Source organism: Pteropus medius, unplaced genomic scaffold (genome assembly GCF_902729225.1).
Source record: "Pteropus medius unplaced genomic scaffold, Ma_sr-lr_union100, whole genome shotgun sequence".
Taxonomy (NCBI): Eukaryota; Metazoa; Chordata; class Mammalia; order Chiroptera; family Pteropodidae; genus Pteropus; species Pteropus medius.
The window spans coordinates 1,243,836-1,269,088 of NW_024342470.1; the positions used below are offsets into that span (position 1 = coordinate 1,243,836).

A 25,253-nucleotide genomic window follows, 5' to 3' on the forward strand; every position below is an offset into this window, starting at 1 on the left:
CCCCGATCCCCAAGTCTGCCAGCTGGAACAGGGAGCTGGCAAAGGGCAGAGAAAGGACACTCTACAGCCAGACAGCCTGAGTTCACAGGCCAACTCTGGACTTGCGAGCTGTGGGACCTGCGACCAATTACACAGCCTCTTTATACAGCAGTTTTCTCACCTGTAAAATGAGGATCATAATAGCAGCTTTTTCCTAAGGTGGTTAAGGGTATTAAATGAGACCATGCATGGAAGACACCTTTCTGGATTGAGTACAGAAATGGCCCCAATTCTTTACTCCTCCCTGGTATCCATATCCTTTTGCATGTGACTTTTCACCTCCTCCCTTCAATAGTAGAATCTGTTTCCCTAACTCTTAGACTGAGGTTTGCCTTGTGATTTATTTTAGCTAATAGAATGTGGCAAAAGTGACAACATCCTGGAGCCAAACCTAGGCCTCAAGGAGCCTCTTATGCATCCATTCTCTCTTCTGGACCTGTCTCTGCCATGTGAACAAGCTGGAAGAACTTGCTTGATGATGAGGGACATGCAGTCTTGTCACCCGCTGCATCCAGCTGATCAGCCATCTTCCAGGTATAAGTGAGATCCAAAAAACTGCTCAGCCTAAATCACTGACCCACAGATTCAAGAGCTAAATAGCTGCTTGTTGTTTTGAGCCTCTGAGTTTTGGGGTGATTTGTTATGCAGCAATAACTAATTAATGTACATATACAACACAGTGCCTCACTTTCAAGTAAAGATTCAATAAAACGATAGTTATTGTATTTTTATGACCCCTAAAGACTGACAGCCAAAGAGATCATACTGTACCATGCAGAGAGCAATGTAACTTCACACAGGCATGAGGTTACCTGTGTACACGGACATTGGGTGCCAGGTAGGTGTTGCTCCCATCGTAGAGATGTAAAAACTGAGACCCAGTAGGTTGTCTGAAGTCACACAGTAGTCAGCTGGGACTATGATGAAGGTCTCCTGAATCATGCCAGCAGACTACACCAGAAGACAATGGGCCACTCGAGAAAGTCCAGTTAGGAAGGGGCAGGAGGTAGGAGCTGGGGACCTAATCTGCCCTCGCTACCTGGACCAGCCTGCTTCCTCTTCTCACGTCATCTGCTTTTAATTTGCCCCAGTTGTGTCAGCTACTGTGGGCTCCTTAGAATACAAAATAAACATACTCCATCCAATGAGAGACAAGCTTATTGCTTAGTTGGGTGGTTGTGACTCTGAGCATGGGCTGAAATGGCCTGTAAGAGGCTTTGGCCACCTGTGGGCTCCTGCAAAGCCTACAAAAGGGGAAAGGGTGTGCCAGGCAAGGGGAAAAACACAAGCAAGGGTAAGGCTGGGTCTTCATGGAACACAAAACCAGAGTAGATTTATTAGATCTGCACAGCTTAGTATGGCGACAGGTCTCAGGCAGAATTCCAGGGGAGCAGAAGTTGGGTCATCTGGATAGGAGAATGGTGGTGGCAGAACAAGAAAGAGGTGAGTCCAGAGTCCCAGATGAATGCAATCCAGTGGTGTGCTGATAAATACCTAACAACTGGCTCTCTGGGAAGCAGCCCTGATTTGTAATATTTGCCAATTTCCATGGTGGTAATACTTCTACTATGGCTGATTTTCAAGTCACGAATGTGATTTCACTGAACTTAGAGTTGAGAAGAAAGGTGCAATATCAGCTCTTGAAAGCCAGTACAAGTTGACTCCACTGGTAGCCCTACCTTGAGTACAGACCTGCCAAGAAAACTCACTCTAGCAGCACTGCAAAGAGTTAAACCTAAGGGTGGAAGGATGTCCTGCATGCCTCAATGTCTTCAACTCCTGGCAGGTGGGCAGACAGGATGGGCTACATGCCAGATGCACCTCTGGGGCTTCTCTGGTCCATGAAGGCCCAGGCCAGGTTAACACCCATCAGCACCTGCCATGAGAACCTATATCTGAGGACTGAACCATATACACTGGGCTGTCAGTAGGCAACTCGGACCATGACTGGGATGTCCAGGCACATGGCACCAGTCCAGCTAATGTTCTTCCTTATTGGAGTTTTCTACCATCCCGACTCATCATGCCTTGGGGACAGGGCAGAAGGCATGGAAGGTGGGCATGGAACCCAGAAAGATGTGGAAATGCTGGACTGTAACTCCCTACATAATTCTGGGCAACTCTTTTGCCCACTTTGTGCCTCAACTATTCCCCTAAAAATGAAGGGTCTTGAAAAGAGTGATCTTGGAGGCTTTTTCCCACAATGCTAATCACCTCGGAAATTTGGACAGTGGTGAGTAGCGAAGCCAGCCTGCCTCCTGAACAGCAGTGATTGGTGGCCATGATAAATGAACAGCAAGGTGGAAGGTGTGGTCCAGTGCCCAAAAGTGAACATGGCACCAAACTGGACATAGGACAATTTCAGATCACATTGTAGCAGTGCAGAGATGTCACCTCACACAGGCATGAGGCTTCCTGGTTTATCAAGTGTGTACATGGACATTATCTCATTTAATCCTGAAAACAATCCAGCCAATTAGATATGTTCTCATTGTAGAAATGAAAAAGTATAGAGGCAAAGCAACCTCAACGTTGGGTGGGCATGGAGCAAAAAAAGCAGTGGACATATTGGACCAGCACAGTTTAGCAGGATGGCAGAGGTGGCAGCCAGTCTAACAGCACCTGGCACACTGGGGTACCCACGCCCCTTTCTCTATCTTCTTCCCTAGATCCTTCCAATCTTCCTAATGTCCCTAAACAGAAGTTCCTGGGAGGCCCTCTAGCCCCAAAGATAGATCTGAACAATCATCCATGGTCTCCTGGCTACTTGGGGGCAGCTCTGTCCTGGATGGGACATATCTCTGAAGGGGCCTGTATCTGCTCAGGACCCCAGCATGGCTTGGGGCACTTCCCCATCGGCCTCCTCTAGCTACAGCACCACAGCTCTGCCTTCTGCTCAAAGAAGGCCCAGCCCGTCCAACCACAGCAGCCTTGCTCCAGCAGCCCAGTTGTGCCAAGCCTGAACCTCACATCTCCTTCGCCCATGACCACAGAGGGTCGGCCGCCAATGCTGGCTGGAAATCATCCATTTGTTCCAAGGGAGAGAGACCAAAATAGACTTTCTCTTGGTTCTGTTCACACATGGGGCCTGCTGAGAGGCTCCTTAAATGGAAGCAGGTGGGGCAGCCGCCTGGTCTGACTCTGGGACACAGGGTGGGGCGGGGAATCAATTCTCTGAAGGGATGAGAAACAGCCCTCACTCTAGGAAAATGCACTCTCCATGTGCTAAGAGCATCTTTGTGGGACATGTTCAGAGAGAGAGAGCAAAAGAGAAAGGCAGCTCTTGAAGCCACAGAAGCCAAGTGAGTGGCCAAGCCAGCACCGAGCCTGACCCGGCATGCAAAGGGTGAAGCTTTTAGGCAAGCAGCGGCCAGTGATCTCAGCTTCCCCCAGTCCTAATGCTTCTGAAAGGCTCTCTCCTACTCCCTGTAATTGGGCATCAGTAGTTAATGCAGTATTGACTGCATTACACGCTCCCGTGCCTCCCCTCACTAATGCCAATTGCATCACCTTGTACAGTCACCAGCTTGCTTAGCCAATAGCCGTTAAAAGCAATCCAAATCATGAATCATATGGGAAACTTTTAGCAAGACACCGCCATCCAAGGAGACAATTTACAGTTGAGTTAATCTGGGTACATTAGTGAGACATGGATTCTGGACGACAGACCAATTTATGTTGTTTCCCTGTCCCCCCTTAATGTTCCATGTGGGCAAATGAATAGAAGAGCAGGGAACAGAGAGAAGCACCTGCTTCTTAACCCAGGGCTCCAGGAGGGGGTGGGAGAGACCCACATTTACAGATTCTCTGCCTGAGTTTGGGTAGGAAGGGGAAGCAGCTGTATGTGCTGCTCAAAATTTGTGATGCCTTGTTCCCAGCAGTGAAGAGGTGGCTGGGGCTGGCATGGTAGATTCAGATAGAGACCCTCTTCTTCTAGGCAAAGGGTGACTGCCAGGCCTAGCCCCTCTGCCAGCCTCACAAGGCCTTCCCCAGGCCTCAGCAGGCAGCAGTGCCCACTGGCCTCCACTTTCTGGCCGACGGGCTGGGTCTCTGCCATGGAACAGCATCAGGGCTCACTCCCTGCCTCCACTCCAGGTCTGGGGAGGTCCTGGCCACACTCTACCATGAGAGGCCCCCAGGATCCTCTGTGGTCCAGAATATAATGAGATATCCCAGGTGGTCCTGCTGGTCAGCACCCAAGCATAGCCAAAAGCCTGCCCTGGAGGATCAACTGAGTCAGCTGTGGAGACCGTGCTCACAGCAGTCATTAACAATTGAAGACATGCTGTCTGGGCCTCCTCAGGCCAGCTCCACTCTCCTTAGGCATTTTTACTTATTAAAAATGCTCTAGGAATCACATCTGGTGTTTAGTTCCACAACCTGCCTGCTGCTTCCTGTGGTCACCCCAGGATTCCTGCTGGGCTTTGCGGTGGCAGCTTATACCCAGGCCTACCCTTCTTCAGCATGCACTGGGGGACACCACAGCACCCCCAAGGGTATGTCTCAGCATCCTCTCCTGTCCAGTCCCCCACAATCCATGGCTCTCACTGTTCTTGAGGTCACTTGGACCTTCTCCTGTCTGCCTCTACTCAAAGGCTTCTTCTCCAATAGCCTGAGAGCTATTTGACTCCCGGGGATCAGGGAAGTAGCTCCCTTTGCTCTCCTGTGACTGCCAGCCTCCGCGGAAAGCCCACAGTCTAGAGCCAGTTCAAGCACGGGTGCCAGGGGAAGAAGGGCTGTTTCTCCATGAAAGTTGGAGCTGGGCTCCCTTTGCTGACAGGCAGGCCCAATGGCATTTAGAAAGCCCGGACCCTGAGTTCCAGTAAAGTAGAAATGGCTAGGCCAAGAGCAAGCATCCAAATGAAAGCAATTAATCTTAAAACCCGAAGTTTCACCGTTTGCAAAACAGATCTTTCCTCTCTGTGGTGGCCCTTTGCTGCTCGACCTAATGGATTACTTTATTAATAATGCACTGTGCTTAAAAGCAAAAAAAAATTTTTTCTGACGATTCAATACTTCAGAAAGTCTCTTAAACCCGTTGCTACGGCAAAGCGATTGATATTTTATTATCTTTCAGAAGTGCAACATGAAAGCCCAGCAGCCCAGCAGAGCAAGAGCTTTGGTCCGCGGCAGCTGGCAGACCCGACTTCAACCAGAGGAGCCCTGGCCTCTTCCGACAAGATGCTGTCAGGTGGAGAAAAGGCATTGGGGGTGGTTAATAAGAGCCCCGAGTCCCTGCTGCAGCCAGACAAAGGGTGCAGGGCCTCAGCCCCGAGGAATACACTCCTTGGGGGCTCAGGGGCCAATGCTGCCACCCAGCACAGAGAGCCCCACCTGTGGGAAGGGCATATGGGCTAAGAAGAAATTAGGCAGTGGGTTTGGAGGGGCAAGAGAGTAGATCCAGAGCCTTTCTCCCTCACCCAATTAAAGGTAGCAACTGTAATATTTCCTGGAATCAGGAAAAGCCAGACTCTAATGAGGAGTAGAAGGTGGATTTATGAGTAGAAAGGTTACTTTTGGAGGACAGCTCTGGGCTGGGCAGGACAAGAATCCAGTGGCTCCTCAGGGCTCCAGGTGTCTGCCTTCCTTGTGCTGTAATGGGACCTGAGTTCGGTGGCATTAACCTGAGTAGGTACCATATTGCTTAGATTGGACAAGGCTAAGGGGGACTGAGGGGTATCATGCATTCTCTAACACAAGTCTGGCAGAGACTAAGGTAAATATATATGCCCAGGGTAACTGAGGTGCACTGCAGGCTGGAGGCAAGAGACTGGTTAAAATGGCCTCCGGAGAGCCGTTCCTACTCAGGCCTCATCTGAAAACCTTTAGTATCTCAGAGCTGGAGGCATTCTGTGGTTCCTAGGGTGCCTGGACAGAAAGCTCTAAGACCCAGGATGGTGCTGATGGGTCATCTTGTTGGCATGAGACCAATCCCCCTGCCTGAGACCTTCCATGTATGGGCCTGGGTCTCCTGGATTTCTGGCTTGGGCCAAATAACTGAGACTAAAGACACACTCTGATTTCCACATGCTCCCCTTAGTGAGCGTATCCCCAGACACCAAAGTAGGAACCTCTGCTCTGGCTTCTCCAAGCCCCTCATTTTACCAAGAGAGAAAGTAAAGTCTAGAGATGAGCATGGCTGGTCTGAGATTAGATAGGGAGTTAGTAATGAAAGGAACTAAATCAAGGCTTCCTCTCTCCCTGTCTGGCCTGAGCCCAGATGCCTACTTCTCCTTTTTATTCTATATACAACTGCACCAACCCAGTCCTCTGATGGCCTGAATAGGGCTCCAGGGGAGGGGTCCCTGAAGAAAGAAGAGAATACTGGAGATGGATGTCACACCCCAGCTAGATCCTGGAGAATGAATTCCTTTGGCTAGAAGCATTTACTATACACATTCCAAGAAACAGCCTTTTCCAGACACGGGGCTCGGCCACGTGCCACCCCTAGGCCAGACACTTTAAACAGCCCTCCCTGCTGGAGATCTCAGAAGGTGGTGGGAGACTAGGGGCATCCACACTTGGGAGCAGCAAAGTGAACATCCTGTGTGACCTTGAGCAAGTCACTTAACTTCAAATTTTCACCAAGTTCCCATAACAATAGCACCACTGACCTGGTGGGCAGAGGGCACAGGCCCAGCGGAGACTCACTGGAAGGTAGGAGGACAGCCACCACAGTAGCTCTAAGAGGATTCCCGCTGACTCGCAAAACCCACCTTCTCAGTTTACCAGTAGAAGGCAAGTTGCAGTGTGGGCACCAACAATTACGTACACATCTCGCTACGACCCTCACCTACAGGGCAGGAGAAACTGGAATTGCCAGGGAATGGCCATTCTTCTGACTCTGGGGTCACAGGCCACCCACTTGATTTTACACTCAAGGGGTCTTGATTCCCCACCTCTCCTGTGCACCAGGACACTTATTGCAGGGCGTTTCCAATCAGGAAGGCTTTGGGGTATGTGGGACCACCTGCTAGTGGCCTCCAGCAAATGGGCCCTTCTATTCCGACCTCTAAGGCGCCCCGAGGCTCCTGACCACCGCAGGTGCATGCCACTCTCGCGGGCATCTCCTGCCTGAGTGCCACTGTAGTGGGACACTTTCTTCCTCTGGGCCAAACTCCTGCCTCTGCGCTCGGAAGACCGGGAGACAGTGGGCCAAGCACAGGAAGCATCTCCCGTTCTCACCGAGTCACATAAGCAGGCAGCTATCTCCCTGAGGGTCCAGCCAGCCTTTCCTTCACCGGCCGGGCACCCCGGGGCGGGTGCGGTCTTTCCGCGCGCGGCTCGCCGCAAGCCCTGGTGTCCGATTCCCCCCAAGCCATTGATTTGCCCAGCGCTCAGCGCCTCTCGGGTTACGCGGCGGCGCGAGGGTGATGGCTGCGGTGAGAAGAGCAGCCGCAAAGACGAAACGCTCTGCGCGAACCGCCTTGCGCGGAGATCGTAGGGGAGCCAGAGCCTCCCTGCGGCCCGCAGAGCATCCCCTCCCTGGCCGGCGCCCGGGCTGGGGCGATGCGCAGTCGGGGACTCACTCACCTCCTCCCATCCCCAGTCCCACTCGGCCCTCCCCGCACCCCCCTCAGGCCCCAGATCTCCCCCCGCCCCTGACCCAAACCCCTCGCCTGTCGCGCCCCTGGCAATCCCAGCACAGCCCTGCCTGCAGGTGTGCGCCGGTGTCTCGGCGTGTACGTTCCCGCGCGTCGCGGCCAGGGGGTGCGGGGCGTCGAGACCCCCGCCCGCCACCTACCGTCCTCCTTGTCCAGCACCATCATCTCGGGCGCTCCGTGTCCAGCGCAGCGCGGCTCGGCTGGGAGAAGGGCGCCGACTCTGGGCGCGCTTCGGCGGGGCAGCCGGTCCTCGGGCAGCAAGCGGGCTCTAATTACCCGCTTGTCCGGCTCTTAACCTAGATTGCACTCAGCTAGAATTACATTCAGGAGTGAAGCACTTCGCAGATACAAAAGCAGACTCACCTACTTTTGTGCCTCAGAATTGCAAGGAACTACGAACTGCAATTTAGAGAGGGAGAGAGAAAGGGGAAGAGAAGATCAGAGCCGTTTCTTTGATTCTCACCTTCTAAATGGCTCAATTTGCCCAGTATAATCTGTCTTAATGTAATTGCATTTGATAGCTCATAACCCTGGCTCTGGCAACGACACAGCTTTCAGCCTCATAAAGTGTTTTCACCTCGGATTTAATCTGAATCTCAATCTAAAATTATATTCAAAGAGATGGGGGAATCTCGGCGGCCGTCTCCCGCTGCCTTTCTCCCTCAATGTATGAGGTTTGCACTCCTGCTACTGAATAAATGCACACATTTCCCGAGGCCCCCCTCCCTCCCGGGTTAATGGGGAGTGGAGACGCGCGGCTGCCCGGCTCCGCAGCGCCACCTGGAGGCCTCTCGGCCCCAGGCCGGCGCGTGCCTCTGATTAGGACCCAGGGTCCGCATCCCTGGGACTTGTCTGGTGGACCACGGGTGTGTCGCACGCACCTTCTCAGCCTTCTTTCTCTGACCTCATAACCTTCCTTCATACCTGCTCTGTCCCTGGGGTTTCTGGATGTTTCCTGGATTGTTCGGCAAAGTTGACCCTCTGCAGGGCACAAGCTCACACTGTGAATCTCATAGGACCACTCTTACCCCTGCAGTCTCCCAAGAGCATCCTGACTCCATAGTGAGCGGGATTCTGTCTCAATTTCTCTATGAGCAAGCACAGCATGGCCTTCTCATTCCTCATCCTACAATTATTTATTGAGCATGTATTATGCGCCAAGTACTTATTCTAAGGCTCTAGGGATGCATCAGTGAACAGAGCAAAGATTGCTGCAATTACAGACTTGACAATTTTTGCTCTATAATTCAGGAGGCAAGAAGAGAGGCGGTGTCCACCTCCTCTCCTCCTGAACCCTGCTTCTCCCCAGAGCCCTGGGGCTGGTGGCCAGGATGCCTACTCCAGGAAGACCACTCTTAATAATCAAGAGCATTTTTTTTTTTTGATAGTACAGAGTTCCAAGATAGGTTGGAAATCTTAGTGGCTTTTGTCCAGCCCAAAGAGTCCTCCAGACAGATGTGTCAAAGGCTCAGTTCCAGCAGTCACTTCTGAGGACTAGACCCAGGCAAGGAGAAGGAAGCAGAGGTCCCTGGAAGGGCAAAGGGCCGCCAGTTCAGATTTCGTTTAATCTCTGCCTATTACCAATGACGGTCCTCTGGTCCTCAATTTTGCTGTTGGTGAAGTGGGAGACCTGCTCATCTATCTCCAAAATTGCTGTGGGGATCAGATGAGATAATGTATGTGAATGTTTTGTAAACTGTGGCACCACGGGCAATGAGGGGGTTTATTGGGTACAAAGGAGGCCTAGAGGCCAGGCCATGCCCCTCAAGCTCTGGGAGGCCCAATGCAGGGTGCTTGACAGGGGTGGGGAATAGGGGAGCTGGAGTGGTGCTGCAGCCTGTCTTTCTCTATCCTAGGCAGGGAAGTCAGGCTTTGAGAAAAGAGGAGAGAGCCTGCTTCTAATGAGATGCCTCATCCACAGCTCAGAGGGTTTCACTTTCCCCTTCATCTTGAATACTTAATCCTAATAGTCCTTGAGTATATTTGATGTTAAATATATCATTTTGCACAGCCTGACCATCCCTTAGGATTGTGAGCTTGATCTCTCCTTTGCCACTGCAGCTGGAGCTGTAGGTACCCTGAGGGTCTGAGGGAGGCTTTGGCACTGCTGCCACTGGCTCATTTAGTGTCAGCCCCTCACTCCAGCCTGAGCTGGGGGCCAGTGTAATAAGTAATGGGCCCGATGGGCTGGCAAGAGGCAGTTTCTTGCTGTAGACACTGCAATATAACCTGGAGGTATTTACTCCACAAGAGCTACAGCTTTACTCCTGACTTCCAGGGTCGCTTCTCACTTTCAGGGCCTAGCCCTGACCCACATACCAGGACTCGACTAGCTGGAGCCACTGTCCCACTCTCTTGTCCAAGTGTTGTGCTTGGGACTCTGTCTCAATACCAGTTTCTACAGCCTCCAAGGTACCCGATTGGCAGCCACACAGCAAACATCCCTCTGGGGAGTCAGGGACCCTATGCCCCAACCTAGGGACCGGAGCAGGCCTGGGGTGCTGAGCAATGGACTACCAAAGCAGGTTGGGTATGTCAGCAGGGGATTGGTGTTGAGTGTGAAAGGCTGCTTGTGCCCACAGGTAGCTTTCTCTGGACCCCCAGGTGTGAGTATTGAGCTCCCACACGGATATGCAGAAGGGCCTCCACAGAGGCCTTCTGGTTTACAGAACTACCCAGCAAGCCTTGGAGGGTTTCGGTGACCGGAGCTCCCAGCCAAGAAGGGTCCTGCTGGGTTAACAGATCCAGACATGAGCCTCACTCATCAGTGGCCTCCCTCTCACCTCATGGGTAATTGCTGGGCAGGCAGGTAACTCCCATGCCCGTTCTCAACCCCAACCAAGCTGCCTCCAGGTCCAGGGGCACGCCCACAACACCAGGGTGGAATGCTCAGATCCCCTGGGGCTGGGAGAGGTAGCTTGCACCTGACACATTCATTCCACAGGTGATGAGCACATACTCTCACTTAGACATTGCCAAGAGTGCTCCAAAATGCTCTTGAAATGCCTCTGGAGACAGCAGAGGGAGGCCATTTGATCAGCCCCAAGGTTACATTAAGGAGAAAGAGGGTGCTACTGGCTGCCTTAAAGTTTTTAGAAGGCCCTAGCAGTTTGTCACTGCACCTGGCAGGAAAGTTTCCTGCATTGGGTTTGTAAAGTGGTGGGAAAGACTTGGTGCCTGAGGGCCTGTGCAGACCAGATATTCCAGAACTCTTCAGTGGAAGCTGTCTGATGTGCCTCTGCCTGAGGACCCTGCTCCCAACGTGGTGCACCTGTCACCAAGATGAGATTACTAGCTGGTCTCACAGGTCATGCTCAAAGAGGTATTCAAAGTGACAAGGGCCCCTTCCCTCTGTCTGCCGCACTTGACAGAACAGAATGAACCTACAGACTTTATAGTACCATCAGGTTGCTTGCTGGCCAAATTCAGACACCCTGCCCCATACTCACACAAAAGCAGGCCATGCACAGGAATTTGCAACCAGGTAGAGTGGAGAAGTGCAGTTGGCACACTTTTCCTCTTTTGTTTTCTAGAAAGCCTAGACAGGCCTTCTAGGTGCTGCAGTTATATAATTCATTAGGCCTTGCGGAGGCCTAGGCCAAATCTGCACCCCAGAAAACAAGCCTAGAAAACAAAGCCTCTCCCACTACCCTTGTTGAAGTCCAACTCACTCCCTGCCCAGCGATCCGAGAAGGTTGTGGATGTATGCTAACCAACTGTTCGTTTTGCCTGGGACTGAGCATCTTCCCAGGATGCAGGACTTTCAGTGCTAAAACCAGGAACGTCCTGGGCATACCTGGACAGTTGATCAACACAGAGGTACTGGCAGAGTAAAACAAGGTACTAGTGGAGCCAGAGAGAAAAGCCAGGCAGCCAGACTCTTCCCTGCAGATGAGCAGCTGTCTCCCAACCCCAAATTTCTTAGCCTCCAGACTCAAGGCTTTCTCTCCCTGGCACTAAGGAACTGCCCTAGCCCCTGGGGGTGGTCCATGGGGCAGCAGGGCTGAGTTCCCCTGGAGAGGAATGGGAAGGGTGTGAGGGGGAAGGGTGTGAGGGGGACCCCGGGCTGGGTCCAGATTTTGTGAGAGCCAAACTTAGACAATTGGGGTGGAGGTGGGTGTCTCTTTAAGAAAAAGAATACAAGATTACCACTGAAGGACTGAAGTTTCAATGTAAATTGGCTTCTGATGTTTGCATATAGGGCTCACCTACATACCCTAGCCGCGGGACACCTCCCGATACGCTAGGCTGGGGGAACTGATGATGGAGAGCGACCTCCCCAGCCTTGCCAGGGTGAAGCAATGTCACCCATTCCGCAGCTATGAAGTTCCAGATCTAAGGGACCCCAGTACCGTGCTGGTTTGACTGCACCCTCACCCCCAGGTCCTCTGGGCACCCCCTAGGGTTGCTGTTTCACAGTGGGGAGCAGAAGGGGGGACATGCAGACACCCAGGGAGTCTAGGGAGTTGGGGGGCAGTAGGCACGCACTGTGAGGAAGCCCCCGGCGAAAGGCGGCAAGAGCCAGTGAGAAAGTTCCCGGTCGCAGCGTGCGGGGCTAGCGGGCTCGAGGTGGCCCGTGGGACTTCCTAATCCCTCTGAGGAACCACAGGGGCTGAGCCTCGCATCCCCGCCACATACACACCCGCGCACGCATCCAGCCACCGTGTTTCCGGGAACCCTCTCAGCGGCCCCAGGCACTGGGGCCGCGCGGGGGGCGCTGCCGCTATAAGAGGGGTGGCCTCGGCAGGGCCCTGCCGCCGCCTCCCGTCCCCGCACCGCACGCCCCACGCCCCGCGCGTCCCGGGGCCCCTACCGTTCTCCTGGTGCAACACCATGGTCCCTCGGAGGCTCCAGCCCAGCACGGCCCGAGGACTCACAGGGCTCGCGGTTCGGACTCCGCAGCAGCCCGCCTGCGCTGCTCCTGCCAGCGCCGCGCGGGCTCCGCGCCCCACGAGCGGCGGCCGCGGACGGGGGCGGGCGGACGGGTCGGGATCGCCGCGGGCAGGGAGCGCGGGAGGGCGGGGGCGCGTCTGCCGGGCCGGGCTCTCCGGAGCCGCGTGAGCAGCCGCTGCCCGGGCCGGGCCGCGCCGGGCCGGAGCCGGAGCCGGAGCCGGAGCCGGAGCCGCGCGCGGGTCCTCTCTCGGCGCCCACCGCGCTCGCCGCGCTCGCCACAGCCGAGTGAAGCCAGCGTTTCCCAGGGCCCCTTAGATTCCCCTGTTAATTAAATCAATTCATTATGCTCAGATCTGATTAGCGGCCCTTCCCCCCTTTGAATCAATTATTCAATACACAAACATAATTGCTTGGGCCAGAGGTGCCCGCCATTAGCTTATTTAACTCCAAGGACACTAATTACCCGCAGGGCACGGGAACTTTTCTCATTAATTCTGACAAAACACAAAAGCACAGCCAGAGTGTGTGCGTGTGAGTGACTGTGTGTGCGTGTGTGTGTGTGACCGCATGCCCGAGTGAGGGCTGTGTGTGTGAGCTAAAGATGAGACTGGGGTGGCGGAATGTTTGCGACCGCGGATTGTGGGAGTTTTGGGGTGTAGTTCTGAATCTGTAACCCTGTTGTCGTGAGTGTAGTACTCCGTGCGTGTGATTGTGAGGGAGGGACTGTATGTGTGCATCGGACTGGGTGTGGCTCTGGGTCTGGGGACTGTGGGCCAGGGTTTGAGACCCAGCACAGGAATGTACGAGATTGTGTGAGTGCTTCTGTGTGTGATTTTGTGAATGTGACTTAGGGGCACTGTGGCAGGAGCCCCCACCCGCCTTTTTGTTTTCATAATTGCCCAGCCATTGCCCGCTGCATGCTCAAACCCACGGGGAAAGTGCAGAACGCAGAAGAGAAACCGGGAGGATCAGGAGGCTGTTGGTGGGTAAGCCACGCCGCAGCCAGGCTGGAGCACAGTGTCTCACCCCCCATCATCTGTGTGTGCACTGGCAAGGCTATGCTCCCCCTTTTTTGTCCCTCTCACTGCCCATCCCAATATTTCTCCCACTCTCCACTTTTATCCCAAATCCTTCCTCCATCCTCGGAACTCTTCCCCTCACGTTTGCACAAGTGCCTGACACCCAGGCACGCCCCACCCAACTCTATCCACCCTATGCCCAGGTCTTGGCCTCCTATCCTCAAGGCTGAAGAGAGGATGTGCCTATGGTTAAGCAACTTCTCCACATTCTACCTCCCAGGAAATCTCTATTGAGAAGGAGGAGTGAGAGAGCCCACAGAAGCAGGGACACAGAGGGTAATTGATTCCCCCAAATTAGGTTTCTGCTTTCTAAAGACCAGCATTGTTCCTGTTCTCAATGTGCACAGAGGTATTGAAGATTTCCTTTTTGTTTCCTCGGGCAATGAATGAGCTTAATCCATTTGGCTTTATAAATCAGGAAACTAATATTCGCTCCTTCCATAGCAGCTTTTTAAAAAATTTAATTGCTGGGGGAGGTGCAGTTTATCACCCTCATGCTGTCCCTAAACCCCCACTTATAAAAGCGCATTCTGATTGAGGGGTGGAGAGAAGGCTGGGGGTGGGAGAGAGCTCATCCTGATTCTTCCTGCCCTTCTCCATTCTCGCATATGGACCCACACAGTATCTGGAAAAGTTTGTGAAATGATTAAATGACTTGTATTGAATTCAGTTAAGAAAAGGGAGGTGTTCAGAGGTGCTCTTCAAAATGATCTCCCAAATCTGCTGCTCTCAATCTCCCACTAGCACTAAATGTAGTCATGCCACGCCCAGGTTTGGTAAATTCTCTAGAGTCATTGTCCTGGTGCCAAGACCTGAACTTGCTACTCTCCTGCTCAAAAACTTCCATGGCTCCTCATTGTCCACAGACAAAGCCCTAGCTCCTTGTCCTATCATTTTAGGCCCCTCATGAGATCTGGAGAAGGCTCTGTGAGCACCACTATCCTTCACTTCAATTCAGCTGATATCTATTGATCAACAAAAATCTTACACTCCTTCTCCTCTGGACTGCGTTACTACAATTGAACACACCCTGCAGGTTCCTGCTCCAATTACTCTTCTCATGGCATTCCTCTGCTTAGAAAGCCTCTCAAAGTCCTCTAAGGAAACAGCTCCTCTGTGTTCCTCTAAGTGTGTGTCTCTGCGTGTAGATTCGTTTGCTGCGTGGTGTGTGGATTGAGTCCTGGGGGATAAGATCAGCCCCTGAGGGCACGGTTTTCTCTCTCCTCTGGAGTGGGGGGACAGATATGGTATCAAGAGCCTACACTGAATCGCTGGAGAAAACGGGGACTGCAGAGGAAGGGAACTGATGTAGATTCTACGATAGAGGCTCAGAAGGAGACACTCTTGGGCACCGTCTTTTTTCTCAGGATCTCGGCTGGCATGGGACCGGAACCCAAGCACATGCTTCCTCTGGAGGCCCACTAGTTGGATCTCCATGTTGTTTAGTTCTCTGTGTAGCTAGGCATGGCCTCTGCCTCAATTAGTGCCAGCTGTTTCTTACACTAGGGCATCTGGTCAAGGAGGCTAAAGGGGGCTAAAATTCTATTCTCTCAGCTCTCCAACCCAGGTGCCTAACATGGGCTACACCCATCTAAAGAGGGCACCTTTTGCTCATTCGCACAAAGGAACCACATGGACTAGTATGGCTCTGCAATTGGGTATCTCTACTTGACCAGATTTCACACTTGGAGAGGTTAGCCTGAGGGGTGAGCACCAGCCTCTCCTGTCACCATCCTCACTCACACCAAGGGCCTGTGTGAGGTCTTAGAAGGCCAGCTTCTTGGTTTTTGTATAGAAAGAGAAAATTCAGAGAACTTAATCATCATGGAGTGGTCAGGGATACCAAAACAGATGCCCAGCCCTAACTCTGAATTTATATGGGGCCCCAACTCAGGTGAAAGACACTGAACTCCAACTGCAGCTGAGATTCAGACATGGACAGACCTACTATAAGAATTGAGGTCCCCAACGGGAGCCACGCCGGAGAAGAGACAGCGAAGTTCCTGAGAGGAGATTTTCATGGGGGTACTAGACCGATCATCAAGGCCTGGAGTTTGAAGGGGCACCTCCCACCAGCACTCTGAGAAGAAGAAGGCAGTGGTGTAAAGGAGGAACTGGGTCACTTAAAGGCCCTATAGCTTTGCTATGTGATCCCTCTCTGAAAGAGCTGATCACTAGAAGCAAAAGATATCTCCCTGCCGAGCTGAGAAGGACGAGAGGCTGGGGTCAGCATCTTGGTGGCATTGGTAGCAGCACATGCACGAAATGGACAACAAGATGGCTAGATCATCGGGCAGCACCTCTAATTATATGGGGGCATCTCTACAGGTCGTCTGTCAACCCCACCTCCCAAACACTAAGATTGTTAGAGAAAAAATGACTTTATCCAGAACTCAAAATCTAGTGGTGTCTAGAGGGTACTTGGGTTACACATGTAAGCATTCCTAGGTCTCTCAACTTTATGGAGAGGAGGATCTTGAAGAGCAGAATTTGGGGCTAATTATTGTAAATGTGTGAGAACTGATACTTGGCATCTGTGTGGCCTATATGTTCCAACCTGTCCTAGCTCTCTAACGGACATGAAGAGAAAGGCTGTGTGAGCAAGAATGGGCTGGAACAGTAATAGGGAAGCAGCCCCAACCATCAGCTTTGCCTGGAGCCAGTGGAGCTCAGCAGGAGACGCAAAGGGCACTGCCGTGTCAATGCTAGGAAGACCGAAGATTTGCTCCTCCCGCCGCTCCCCACCTGGAAGGTCTCCTGAAGACACATTTGCTCTCTTATGCTTCTGAATTTCTGTTTCGTTTCTCTTCTCTTCTCCCCAACCTCTGGTTCTCCTTTTTCATTCCAATCTTAGCAGATGTCATCACCTCCCACCTTACTGAGATTCGACAAAGCATCAGACAGGAAAATCTTCCTTCTCTAGCTTCCAGGAGGTCTAAGCTCCTACCTTTGTCTTCAGCATCTGCAACAGGCACCTGGTCACATGAACTTTCCTCCTGAAGCATTGGAGAACTGGAGAACATGGCCCTCCTCCTACCCTGGCCCTACCCCTCAGCATGTGCCCTGGCCCACCTGTTCCATTGGCTCTTCCTCTTCCCTTCAGTCTCCCCATCATGCTGGGACTTTCACCATAGTAAGCAAACAAACTCTGGTGTCTTACCCAAAACAAGCAAAAAAATGAATTCACTGGACCATCCCTCTATTCCTCTACCTATTTCCCTGTGTTGTGCTTCCTCACCTTTCACTCTCTCCTCACCTTCCCCTATATGACTTCAGCCTCCAAAAGGCTTGCCAAGGTCACCAGTGACTTTTATGTCACTAAAGGACTATTTTCAGCCTCACCTTACCTAACCTCAGCTTTTATTGAAGTTAATTCCTTCCTTCTTGAACATGTCTCTTCCCTAGACTAACATGTTCTCTGAGTTTTCTTTCTAACCCCACCTTCCCGCCCCCTCGGATGTCTCTTTTAGTCTTTATTTCCAGCTTCTCCTCTTTAGTCCAAACTTTAGCTGTTGGCATTCCCCTAGGCCTTCCTGGAACTCCTTCCGCTGGTACGTCATCTGCAGCTGTCAGGATCACGCCTTTGAGTTCTACTCCAGTGTTTCCAAATACCCACTTGACACACATGTCCACTGGATGTTTCAAAGGTATCTTAAATTTTAAAATCTTGAATTTAACCCTTGATTTTCTTCCCAAATCTTTCATCTTATTTCAGTAAGCCAGCCACTCAGTTTTTAATACCGGAAATCTGGTAGTAAAGCAGGATTTCAACCAAGCCACCAAGAGTAAAACAAAACAAAACGAACAAACAAACAAAAACGACAGGAATGAGGGAGAAAAAAACAGCAAATACATAAAATAAGATGGAATAAGTAAAGCTAAGTATATCATATATTACACTAAACATGAAGAGACTGAATGTCCTTATCAAAGAACAGATTGTCTGAGTAAGTTAAAAAATAAAACACAGCCAAATGCTGTTTATAAGAAATAATTCCAAAACAAGGTGACAAAGACTGAAAATAAAGCAATGGGCAAGGATATACCAAGCAAATACAAGCAGAGAAGGAGTAGGAACAGCAATATCAATGTCAGACAAAGCTAACTTCGAGCCAAAAGCATAAACTGCTTGGAAATTAAGAAACACTCCCCACCAACCCACAAAGAAAGAAAGAAAGAAAGAAAGAAAGAAAGAAAGAAAGAAAGAAAGAAAGAAAGAAAGAAACACTCCCTGAAATAACTACTGGATCAAAAATAAGATGAAAATAGAAATTGCAAATCATTTAGTAATGAGAAAGAGAACACAGTGTCCCATATGGAACTTATGGGACACAGCTGTACTCAGAGGAAAAAATATAGCCTTAAATTTTTTTCTTTTTTATATATTTATTACAGGTACAGTAGAAATCTTCATAAATAGTTGCAGCTTAAGTACTTTTAATATTTTTTAAAAGAGTGAAAGCAAATTAACTTGGTATTTAATCTAAGAAATTAGAAAGTGAACAAACTAAGCCAAAAGGAAGTAGAAAGAAATTAATCATTTAAAATTATAAATTAATTAAATAGAAAATAAACAAATTACAGAGAAAATAATTAAAAGAAAAAAATAAACCCAAACCTGCTTCTTTGAAAAAATCAACAAAATAGATAAACTCTTCCAGGCAAATCTGGTTAAGAAAAAAAAGAAAGCAAAAATATGCAATAGTAAGTATAAGAAGAGAGATACATCACAGGTACAGAAAGGGTTAAAGACTTATAACAATAATGTGTGTAAACCTATGAAAATAAATGTGAAAACCTAGAGGAAATGGATAATTTCCAAGCAAAGTAGAAAATGATCAAAATTGAGCATAGAAGTTGAAATCCTTAATATGTCAACAAACAGAAGAGAGTTAAAAAGAAATGAAAACTCTGCCTATAAACATTACAAGATACCATATGATCCAGCAATTCTACTTCTGGGCATATACCCCAAAGAATTGAAAGCAAGGTCTTGAAGTAATATTTGTATACCCCTGCTCATAGTAGCATTATTCACAATAGCCAAAAGGTAGGAGCAACTCAAGTGCCCATCAATGGATGAATAGATAAACAGAATGTAGTACATACATACAATGAAATATTATTAAGCCTTAAAAAGGCAATTCTGACCCATTCTACAAACTGGATAAACCTTGAGTATATAATGCTAAGTAAAATAAGCCAGTCATAAAAAGACAAATACATTATGATTCCACTTACAGAAGGTACCTAGAATAGTCAAATTTATAGAGACAGGAGTAATATGAGGGTTGCCAGGGGCCAGGGTGGGTGAAAGTAATGGGGAGGGTTATCTTTGATAGGTATATAGTTTCAGTTTTATAAGATGAAAAGAGTTCTGAGGATTGGTTGCACAACAGTGTGAATGTACTTAACATTACTGAACTGCACACTTAAAAATGGTTGAGATGGTAAATTTTTTAATGTGTATTTTGCCACAATTAAGAAGAAAATAGAAAATATCACAACGCACAGATTATACTAAAAATGAGTTTTACATACCCTTTAAAACGGATTAAATAACAATTTAATGTTATTTAAACTATTCTGTACAAAAGAAAAAGTTGAAAAGTTTCCTGGTTCGTTTTATAAGCTGCTATTTTCTTAATTAAAAATAAATAAATAATTTAAAAAATCACAGACCAATTTGAACAAGTGCAATTTCTGAAATAATATATTAGCTTATCGGATATGGGAAAGTATTAAAAGAATACACCATACAGAGGAGAGTTTAACACCGCAAACATGATTCCAAATCAGGAAATTTATCACTGTAAGTAAGTACAGCTACAAGTAAAAAGGAACAAGATATGATCATGGTAATAGAAACCAAAAATCATTTGATAAATTCAGCAAATATTGCTAATAAAATATTAAACAAAACAGAAATAGAAGAAAATTACTTCCCTTTGATAATGACTATTTACAAAGACCCAACAGCAAATGTATAATGACATTGAGATTTCCAGAAATTGGGGACAAGACAGGGCGCTCGTTATCATTACTATTATTCAATGGTTTTTGGAGATTTTCACTAATTCAATAAAACAAGAGAATGAATTCATCAGGATAGAAAGCTGGTTTTAAAAAGGACAAAAATATGTTCATGTAAAATGATGTGATTATACATCAAGAAAATTCAATAAAATTTAGTTTAAAAGCTAGTAGAGTTAATTAGATAATTGAAAGGTATCTAAGTACAAAGTAAATAGACAGAAATCAATAGATTTTTTTTCTAAATGCAATGATATCTTAGAAATGGTTATGAAGAAACCAATAATCTATAATAGTGACAAAACTATAAAATACTCAGGAATGATTTTAAATCAACAACCATCAAAAGGTAAAGATCTCTGAAGAAAGTCATGAGATCTTATTGAAGGACATATAACAAGATCTAAACAAACAGAAAGACAGCTATGTTTCAAAGGAAAGACTTATTCTCACAAAAGTGAGTTTTTAAAAATTAGTATAGAGATTTAATGAAATTTCTATTAGAATCCCAAGTAAAAATATTTTTAAACCTGAAAAAAGTATATCTGAAGTATATTTAAAAAATAAATATCTGTGCCTAGTTTAGAAAACCTGAAAAGAAAGGCTAGTAGAAAACTTTTATTAGATAATAAAAAATATTACAAAGCCGCCATGATCTGAACAGTGTGGAGTAAGTCAGGGAGAGATAAATAGATAGAGAACCAAAGAGCCATAAAATAAATCTAAATATAGAAAGGAATTTAATGTATGATAAAAGTTGCATTTTAACTCCTCAGAGAAAAAATTAATAAATTATACTACCACCTGAACAGACATTTCTCCAAGGAAGATATACAAATAAGTCGATAAGCACCTGAAAAGATGCTCAACATCGTTGGAAATGCACCTCGAACCACAATAAGATACCACTTCACACCTACTAAGAAGCTAGGACCAAGGGCCAGATAAAAACAAATGTTGGTGAAGATGTGGAGGAATCGGAACTCATACATTGCTGGTGGGAGAATGAAATGGTGTAGCCACTTTATAAAACAGCCTGGTAGTTTCTCAAAAGTTAAACACAGAATCACCATATGACCCAACAATTCCACTCACAGGTATACAGCCAAGAGAATTGAAAACATGTCCATGCAAAATCTTGTACACTACTGTTTATAGCAACATTATTCATAATAGCTAAAGGGGGGGAAACAAATGTCCGTCAACCGTCGAATGTATATTATTTGGCTATAAAAAGGAACAAAGTACTGATAAATGCCACAGAATGAATGAGCCTTGGAAATGTTATGCTGCGTGAAAGAAGGCACAAAAGTCCACATGTTATTTGATTCCATTTATATGAAATGTCAAGAATAGGCAAGTTCACAGAGACAGAAAGCAGATGAGTGGTTGCCAGAGGCTAGGGGTAATATGGGGATGACAGCTAAAGGGTATGGGGTTTCTTTTTGAGATGATGAAAATGTTCTAAAATTGACTGTGGTGATTCACCTATCTGTGAATATACTAAAATGCATTGAATTGCACAATTTAAATGGGTGAATTGTACGGTATGTGAATTATATCTCCATAAGGTGGTTTTTAAAAATGGGCTCTCATAGATGGTTATCCATCTGGAAGAAACAAATGGGATTCCCTACCCCCCTAAATACAAAGATTATGTTCCAAATGGGTTGAGACTTTAATATAAAAATGAAACAATGAAAATATTAGAAGAAACTTAAAGAAAAAGAGGAATAGATTTAAATAATAACATGAATAAATTTGATGGGAGATACCTGCAAGAGTAACAGAGTAAAAGATGGACATTCTAGAATTAATTTGTAAAACTTCGATGGCGAAAGTTACCATAAACAAAGAAAAAAGACAAATCATTTACCAGAAAAATATTTGCAAACCATACAATGGTGAAAGGGAAAATATGCCATGTATACAAAGAGTTTCTGTAAATTGTAAAGAGAAGACAAATAAATGCCCAAGAGAAAAATGAAAAAGATGTATGAAAAGGCCATTCCAAGAGGAGGAAATCTACATGGCCAATAAAATGCTTACCTTCATTGTTAGATGGGAAAACACAAATTAAAGCAAAGTAAGTTTTCATTACTTTAATTCCTCAGATTGTCAGAAAAGTTTTAAGAGTAACATGTTCAGGTTTGCTAAAAATGTGAGAAAATGAGTACTCTCATTTGTTGCCAAGCAAGTAATCTGGCACCATCTATTACAATATGGGGCAAGTAATCTGGCACTATCTATTAAAATAAAAAATGCACATACCTTTGACCCAGAAATCCTACTCCTGGGAATGTTTTCTATGGAGGAAAATCACCTGTATATAAGGGGAACCCTATAATTTCAGTATTGTTTGTGGTGGGAGAAAACTGGAAACTATTTGAATATCAATGTTACTCAATGATCGAATAAATTGCCATACGACCAAGCTGTAGAATATCATGCAGCAGTTAAAATATGAGTTAGAGCTACAGCTACTGACTTGCAAAGGATGTCTATGATATACCGTTAAGTGAGAAAAGTAAGTTGTAGAGTAGTAAGTAATATTATCTCATTTGAAAGAAAACCTCTCTCTGTTTAGATGCACATGAGGAAAACATGTGCAAGGCTGGCCTCGTTTGGGCTGTGAGCTAGGTAACCTTAGCAGGTGAGAATAGAAGGTGGGAGTTAAGGGGAAAATATTACTTTTCTTCATTAGACACTTTAGAATGTTTTCATTACTTATAATGAAGAAGGAATTTGTCGTTAAATTTTTTTTAGAAACAAATCATTTTTCAAAAATTATTTAATTTATTTTTTATGGTGACATTGGTTAACAAAATCCAATAAGTTTCAGCTGTACAATTTAACAGTAATGCATATATATACTTACACTGTGTGTTCACCTCCCATAGTTAGATTTCTTTCTGTCACCACATATTTGACCCCCTTTACCCCGTCTACCTCCCCCCTACCCTCTGGTAACCACTAGTCTATTGTCCATGTCCATGACAATAGACTAGTTTGTCCTGTTCATTTGTTGCTTTTAGGTTTATAAAAACTCAACCATTTTTGACACTCCTCCAATCATATACTCACTGCTACTGCACGAGTTGGAGTGACTGTTATCTTTTGCACACTTTTATGAGAGCTTCCTACTGTCCTCCCTGTATCCACCTTGAGCACCAATAATCCAGCCTCCACATGCAGCAAAGAGATATTTTTTAAATGCAAATTAGATTTTGTCAACTAACCCTCCAATCTGAAATGGCTTCCCATTGCTCTCCACGGAAAGCCCCCATCCTCTGTCTGTCCCTTGGCTCTACACGAGCAGGCTCTCCTGAAGCATCTCCCATCACTGACACCCACCGCTTGCTCCCACACTGCTGCATGTTCCTCTTGTTATTGTCTGAACCACTGCCTGCCTCAGGACCTGCCGACGTGATATTTCTCCTGCATGGAATGCTCTTCCTCTCCTCTTCATTTGGATCATCTCTTGCTCACCCCATGGATCTGAGATTTAATGTCACTTCCTTCTTCAGGGTGGCCTCTCCCTTCAAGACTAGGTTAGACCTCCCCGTTACAGTTTGGCATAGCTCTCTGTGCTTTTCCTCCATAGCTCTTATCATAACGATCTAGTTAATTACATAGTTGTTTGTATAATTATTCGCGTGACAGGGATAAAAGAAAAACTATTAAGCTATTAAGTGTTTGCATCTTCTCTTCCAGCCCCCTGCTTTAGGAGAGAAATGGGTCAAACAAGAAGGCCTCAGGGGTCTAACCCAACTTTGAGCTTCCGAACTTGCCCTTGTCCTCCTCATGCCCACTACAGTTGGGAGAGTTTCACCTGGCTCAAATATTTCCCTCCACTCTCTTATTTATCTAGCCAACTAGCATGTTCTGAGAATTGGTTATGACAAAGCCCTTTGAGGTGCTGCTGAGTTTGCAGACTTCCCCAATCAGCTAGAGGCACAACTGTCTCTATGGGACAATCCCAATCTCCAGATGGCTTTCTTCTGCACCTCCCACCCTTGAGAGACCCTCACCAGGGGGACTCCCGGAGGCTACAAACGCCTCAGCAACAAACCCCAGCTTGACCTGCAGCTTCAAAATCTCAATCTGAATCCTGACTCTGTATGATTAAGGGTCATCTTCCTTCTTCGATTCTCCTAATCACCTGTCCACTAAGAAGTGGCAACCTGGCCCACTCCTTGGCTGGGTCTCGAAGCCAGGTGTTTCCATGTGCTTCTGAGGCGGGTTCTGGTTCAAGAGCTTGGTGGACTCTTATCAACTGGCCCGTGGGGCTGAGCACTGTGACTCATGCCTAGAGAAAAGACTGTTTCCCGACAGGCTCCCCAGAATGAACACACCCACATGCAGGTGGTCCCCTTGGAGCTACAACCGCATGTCCCAACAGCACACAGGTCTCACAAGCAGTCTTCCTGGATGCTGCAGGCAGGGGCTGTGGTATGTGGCACTGGTGGGGGAGCGCTCCTTGTCTGCTTTCTCTAATCTCTAGTAAGGTCCTTCTGTCCTGTCCCTCCCCAGAGATGGAATTGGCCAAAGGGGTTCCTCCTCACCCAGCACCCAACCTGTCTGAGAGGTCTCACCAGCTCCAACATGATACAAGTTTGGAGGAAAAAACCACCCCCCTGGAAGCACATAGTCCGCCATGGCTGCTGCTACCCAGGGCCTGCCTGGGCTTCTCCAAGCTGGATGCTGAGCTCCTGCACTCAGGCCACCCCTTTTGATGAGTCATAGAAATATTTGAGTCTTTTCAGGGCTGGCGGTCACAGGAGACCACTACTCAGGACCTGCACTAGATGTGCCCAAGCCCAGCAGATTGAGCCACCCACAGACAGGAGGACCACAGTCTGGGGACAGGCTGCTAATTCAAACCTTCAGAGCCTGCAATGCTGCCCTGGGAACACTGTTGGTGGTGTCCCCAGCCTCTGTTTCCCCTCTTCTGGACACACAGCTGCCCAACTGAAGACTATATTTCCCAGCTTCCCTTGCAAATAGGTATAGATAAGTTACTATTCTCATGTGTTGGCAGGAGAGATAACTATTTTTGATTTTCTTGCTTTCAAAGAAGTTGCTTGTCCAGAGTTTCCTGTATTCCCCTCTTCCCATAAGCTAGAGTATAGACATTTGACTATGCAGATAAGAATAATAACCCTAAGGGATGCAGGGAAACAAGATGGAAAGACGCTGGGTCCCTGAGTGACCTGTAGAGTAGCCCTGCCAACCTAAGCTTTTTATCTCCTATTATGAGAGAAAAATAATGTCCCATCTGTAGTTTTGGGTTTCTTTGTTACAGCAGCATAGCTTTTTCCTTAACAAATATACTGAACTTGATTCTCCATCAATAAAATAGTCTCTATGGTTTCTTCGAATTCCAAGTTTCCAGTTTCAAGCTCTGCTTTGCCAGACCCCTGGTTTTTGAGCAGCTGCTCAGGATGGGAACCTCTGTCCCTTGACCTGGAGCCAACGCCGAGCCTTACTATACCCCCTGCTTCCTCCTTACTTTGAAAAATGCCCTGACGCTCACATAAGGGCCTGGCCCTGGGAGAGATGGAGGAAAGGATATACAGAAACATCCAAGCCCCTCTCCCTTTTT

General features: G+C 47.6%; 1 protein-coding gene across 1 annotated transcript in view; it reads right to left on the bottom strand.

Annotated features, from left to right (window-relative positions):
* Positions 1–12,479, bottom strand: part of LMO1 (LIM domain only 1) — a 38,800-nt gene extending 26,321 nt beyond the window's left edge. Inside the window, exons 1-2 of the mRNA XM_039863503.1 lie at positions 12,457–12,479; positions 7,784–8,042 (exon numbers count right to left, since the gene is read on the bottom strand). Of these exons, the coding sequence (XP_039719437.1) occupies positions 7,784–7,808 (25 nt within the window). The 5' untranslated portion in view covers positions 7,809–8,042; positions 12,457–12,479. The remainder of the gene's footprint in view (positions 1–7,783; positions 8,043–12,456) is intronic.
* Between the last annotated feature and the right edge of the window lie 12,774 nt (positions 12,480–25,253).